We start from the raw sequence: 6,000 nt of genomic DNA on the forward strand, positions 1-6,000 counted from the left end.
TACAATGCATGACTGCAAACAAAAGTCGTGTTTCCTTTGTGTTTTAAAACCACTCCGAGGACAAAACTGACAATGTCATGATTCATCATAACGTCTACGAACTGATATGATCTGCGCTTCACAGCTCCCAACAACATTCGAGAGGCTTTAAAAGCGGACCATCAGGCCAGTTTATGCCACAGTGTGAATGATTAACCGTCCAGACAGGTTCCTGAATACGTATGAGCCACCTGGAAAAAAACAATGAAAGCAACATCGCAACTGACAAACACAACAACATCAACCAGATTGAAGTTTTACAAACTAACCACAGTCACAGTAGGCAATTAAAAACAAAGTCTACAGGCAACCCTAAGGTTTCATAACAACACTTCTGTTTTCATCAGTGACACTATGAGACTTGTGAAAGACTATTCAGACTCATATTAAAATTACATTAAAAATTTAATGCTATTAAGGCTGCCTGAACTCATTTTTAATAACAAGGCGATGTGATAGTACTCTGGATAAACAGAAATGAATAGCCCTTTTGTTTGTGTGTTTTGCCTTATGGGCTTTTTCAGGCCCAATACAGGCCACAACAGGTTTATTATGCAGTTTATAAACAAACATTTTCCTAAACTTTTACCATGGAGGAATAAAGAACAGCTCATAACCTTCAAGATGTGTGTCTTTAACAAGCAGAAATGTAGCTCAGACAGCAAACTATGATATTATGACATGGTTTGTGGTGTAAACACAATGCCACCCATATGCATGGCTCAGAAATAGAATTTAAAAAAAAAAAGGGGTTAGAAATAAGAAGTTTTACCTTTACACTGGATGGGCTGAGCAGTGGAGATTTTCACCGTCCCGGAAATGGACTCTCCAGGACTATAAACCACTTTATTGTCGTTTAGAGTGATGTGAAATTCCTGAAGCTTCCCCATCTTGTTTTCCTTCCCACCACCGCGCTCGGGTGGCTGCACGAAACTGATCCGCCTCAGGAAGGAACTCTCCACCTGCGCGCTGTGACGTCACGCCGGAAGGGCGTGACAAGTATCACCTGGACAGCTCGTACTCCATAAGAAGCGCTCAAGACTGAATGGACTTGAGATGAGCTTGGAGGCGAAAACCGAACAAGAGCTGCGCAATGACACTGTGTTAGAGTTCAGTGGGTTAGAGCTTTAGTGGATACCAGGAGAAGTCAAAAAGTTCTAAGACAAATTGGAAAAAATCTTTATTTATGAAAATAACAAAGTTATTTCTCTACATCAAGTGCAAAGTAGTGATGGGAATTTCGGCTCTTTTGGCTCCCAAACGGCTCCTGAGATTTTATTTTTGATTTAATTGTTGCAATTAACTCATCTCATCTCATTATCTCTAGCTGCTTTATCCTTCTACAGGGTCGCAGGCAAGCTGGAGCCTATCCCAGCTGACTACGGGCGAAAGGCGGGGTACACCCTGGACAAGTCGCCAGGTCATCACAGGGCTGACACATAGACACAGACAACCATTCACACTCACATTCACACCTACGGTCAATTTAGAGTCACCAGTTAACCTAACCTGCATGTCTTTGGACTGTGGGGGAAACCGGAGCACCCGGAGGAAACCCACGCGGACACGGGGAGAACATGCAAACTCCGCACAGAAAGGCCCTCGCCAGCCCCGGGGCTCGAACCCAGGACCTTCTTGCTGTGAGGCGACAGCGCTAACCACTACACCACCGTGCCACCCTGCTGCAATTAACTAGTTAATTAATTACATTATTATTTATATGTTATCAATAGGATGTTTTCCATTTTATTTTTTTAGTTTTTGTAGCCATTGTAAAGCTTTGTAAAGTATAGCAGTGTAACAATGTTCTAGCTCTAGAAATAAAACTTACTTACCAATTAATAAATTATTTTCTCATCTCATTATCTCTAGCCGCTTTATCCTTCTACAGGGTCGCAGGCGAGCTGGAGCCTATCCCAGCTGACTACGGGTGAAAGGCGGGGTACACCCTGGACAAGTCGCCAGGTCATCACAGGGCTGACACATAGACACAGACAACCATTCACACTCACACCTACGGTCAATTTAGAGTCACCAGTTAACCTAACCTGCATGTCTTTGGACTGTGGGGGAAACCGGAGCACCCGGAGGAAACCCACGCGGACACGGGGAGAACATGCAAACTCCACACAGAAAGGCCCTCGCCGGCCCCGGGGCTCGAACCCAGGACCTTCTTGCTGTGAGGCGACAGCGCTAACCACTACACCACCGTGTGCAACAAAATATTTTATTAAATAAAATATTAAATAAAATATTAAATAAATATATAAAAGTATAAAAAGTATAAAGTACAATGAACAAAGAAGTAACAATTACAAAGAAGTGTCAATAACAAAAAACTATTTACATTAAGGCTGCACAAACTCCCAGAATAAGTCTTTAGTGGAGACTGGCATTGAGGAAAACCAAGTGTCTCAGCTTGGAAGGGCTGATTCTATTGCCGCTTTTCCACTACAAACGCGGCTGAGTCGGGTTGAGCCGTGCCGTGCTGAGTTGGGCTGAGTCGAGCTGAGCGGGGCTGTTGGAGTTGCATTTCGACTACCACCGCGCTGAACCGTGCTGGCTGGAAGTGGGTGGACACATTGGGTGGAGTTAGCGAAAGTGGGTGGACGTCACGTGATGTCGTTAAGCGGCGCAAACAGTGACATCAGTGATCTTTTAAGCGGTAGTCTCACAATCCGGATAGTAAACAATAAACATGGAGGACATGGAGTCGTTAGTGTTGCTGGTCTTGGTGCTGTGGCTTGTTGTCACCGACAACGCCAACAGATACTGGCAAGAGCATATAGATGAGGCGAGGTGCATAAGGCTCCAGAAATTCTCGTAATTCGTAATTATTTTTCTTCCGGGTTTACGGTGTTTACAGATCCCAGCGTGCTCGCGGGGCGTGTGTGGGCATGTGAGGACACTCCTCCTCACCAATCAGTGCACAGGGTAGTGTCTGCTCACGCCCCCAGCCTCACTCAGCTCGGTTTGGCTCGCTTCAGCCCCACTCCAAAACCGTGCGAGTTTTGGGTGCTAAGCAGGGCTGAAGCGAGCTGAGTCGTGCTGTTTTGAGATAGTCGAAACGCGAGCTGTGTCGGGCTGAAGTGAGCTGAAGCGAGGTGAAGTGAGCTGAAAAAGGGTAGTGGAAAAGGGCCATAATTCTCCTCTCAGTTATAATCTGTCCTGCTTTTGAAAAGATCCTCTCTGAGGGGACAGATGTTGCCACTATACACATCCTCCGTGCCATCACGTGTGTAAGCCGTGGATAGAGTGCAGCCTTGATCTCCCACCAGCTTAGTGGGTCTGCGTTTCGCTGTAACAGGGGCTCCTCAAGATAGGACCGTACTTCCATTATGGAATCTGCCGTGGGATTCTTGCTTGCAGTATCTCCACTGGCCCGCTCTTCAAAAAACCTCCACACAGCAGATGCTGGCTCCTCCGGCACATCCTCTGCTGCTTCTTCTCCCTCTTGGCCCCCTTGTAGTGACCTGGGATGAAGTTCAGGGCACACGTGTAACTTGAGATGAGAGGAGACAGTGAGGCTCCTGAAATGGGAGGGGGGCTGGGCTGAGTGGCACCTTGAGCACATGTAAAAAGAGAAAAAAGTGCCGCACTCTGCTCCACCAGTAATGAGAAGCCGCTGGAACAGCAAATATGCTCCTGTTATAATGACTGCTGTCTCGTTGTATACCGCAGATTAATCTGGCCATGCCAAGGCGGTTGCCGACCGAACCTGTCAATTTATGAGCGACAATTTATATCATGAGCTTTAGGAATTCACGGCAACAAAACAATGATCATGGTTGTCAAATAGACAATCATCCTTCAGCTGAGCTGAACTCTCTCTCTCTCTCTCTCTCTCTCTCTCTCTGTCTGAGGCACCTAAGGACAAAAAACTAATTCTGCTCCCACCGAAGAGCTGGCTCCCGTCGTTCACTTCAAAGAGCCGGCTCTTTGAACCGGACCGTTCGCGACCGACACATCACTAGTGCAAAGTGTTTATGGTCATATGCACAGTAAGGACACAATGAAATGCTTAGTTTGCTGTCCACCATGAATGCCAATTACAAATAAATAAATAGACGGAAGAAGTAATACAAAGTAAAGGCAATATAGTGCAAAAATAAAAGCAAAAGCAACAACAACAAAAAAACAAATACACCCAGGATAGTACTAGATAAACGTGAAAGTAGTGCAAAATGCGTAGTGTAATACGAAAATAAGGCAATGATCAGATACAGCAGCAGAAGGGCAGTAATGTGCAAACAATGTAACCAGATGTAAACAGTCGAGGAACAACAGCAAAAAGGGCAGTAGTGTGCAAACATGTGCAAACAATGTAACCAGATGTAAACAGTCGAGGAACAACAGCAAAAAGGGCAGTAGTGTGCAAACATGTGCAAACAATGTAACCAGATGTAAACAGTCGAGGAACAACAGCAAAAAGGGCAGTAGTGTGCAAACATGTGCAAACAATGTAACCAGATGTAAACAGTCAAGGAACAGCAGCAAAAGGTTAGTAATGTGCAAACATGTGCAAATAATGTAACCAGATGTAAACAGTCGAGGAACAACAGCAAAAAGGGCAGTAGTGTGCAAACATGTGCAAACAATGTAACCAGATGTAAACAGTCGAGGAACAACAGCAAAAAGGGCAGTAGTGTGCAAACATGTGCAAACAATGTAACCAGATGTAAACAGTCAAGGAACAGCAGCAAAAGGGCAGTAATGTGCAAACATGTGCAAATAATGTAACCAGATGTAAACAGTCGAGGAACAACAGCAAAAAGGGCAGTAGTGTGCAAACATGTGCAAACAATGTAACCAGATGTAAACAGTCGAGGAACAACAGCAAAAAGGGCAGTAGTGTGCAAACATGTGCAAACAATGTAACCAGATGTAAACAGTCGAGGAACAGCAGCAAAAAGGGCAGTAATGTGCAACCAATGTTATAACAGTTCACTAGGCGTGGGTGGAGCACAGAGGACGGCAGGACAGAGATCAGGTTTGCAAAAGGCTTTATTGCCACACTTTTCAGTGAACAATTCTGTATTGGCTAGACACACACACACAGCCAGCGTCTAGTCTGGAGATGACCCCCTCTGCTCTCGCTCTCCCTCTTTAAGTAGGGCGCGGTCACTGGGAAGACACACAAACACAGGTTAATTGCCATCAGGTGTAGTGATTCTGCCACTTACCTTCCCTGACACCGCCCTCCTGTCACAGACCGGTGCTTGACCACGTCCCCGCTGCCACATACCCCCACCGCCCGACTCAGGCCGGGCGGCTGTCCGGCCTGCAGCCGACTCCCCCCCCCCCCTTGAAGGGAGAGGAAGTCCGCCACGACCATCTGCGCCCCCGGCCTGTGGACCACCTTAAAATTGAGGAGTTGGAGTGCCAGATACCAACGGGTGATCCGTGCGTTGGCATCCTTCATGCGATGGAGCCACTGGAGGGGCGCGTGGTCCGAACAGAGGGTGAAAGGGCGCCCCAGCAGGTAGTAGCGGAGGGCGAGGACCGCCCACTTGATTGCCAGACACTCTTTCTCGATAGTGCTGTAGCGCCCCTCATGCACTGACAGCTTCCTGCTAATGTACAGGACGGGGCGGTCCTCCCCTTCCACCTCCTGGGACAAAACCGCCCCCAGCCCTCTGTCCGACGCATCGGTCTGCAACATAAAAGGGAGAGAAAAGTCAGGGGAGTGTAATAGTGGCCCCCCACACAGTGCAGCCTTTACCTCAGAGAAAGCCCGCTGGCATTGATCCGTCCACTGGACCGGATCTGGTGCCCCCTTTTTAGTGAGATCAGTCAGCGGGCTGGTGACGTCCGAATAATTAGGTATAAACCTACGATAGTAGCCAGCCAGCCCCAGGAACTGTCTCACCCCCTTTTTGGTCTTGGCCTCGGGCAGGCCGCAATTGCTGCTGTCTTGTTAATTTGGGGATGCACCTGCCCGTTGCCCAAGTGGAAGCCCAG

The 6,000-nt window shown here is 47.2% G+C and overlaps 1 protein-coding gene across 1 annotated transcript in view; it reads right to left on the reverse strand.

The window, feature by feature from the left end:
- Nucleotides 1–988, reverse strand: part of arrdc1a (arrestin domain containing 1a) — a 46,439-nt gene extending 45,451 nt beyond the window's left edge. The window contains exon 1 of the mRNA XM_060907399.1: nucleotides 812–988. Coding sequence (XP_060763382.1) covers nucleotides 812–929 — 118 coding nt within the window. The 5' untranslated portion in view covers nucleotides 930–988. The remainder of the gene's footprint in view (nucleotides 1–811) is intronic.
- Nucleotides 989–6,000: the final 5,012 nt, after the last annotated feature.

The sequence above is a fragment of the Neoarius graeffei genome, chromosome 24 (genome assembly GCF_027579695.1).
Source record: "Neoarius graeffei isolate fNeoGra1 chromosome 24, fNeoGra1.pri, whole genome shotgun sequence".
In the NCBI taxonomy this organism is placed as follows: Eukaryota; Metazoa; Chordata; class Actinopteri; order Siluriformes; family Ariidae; genus Neoarius; species Neoarius graeffei.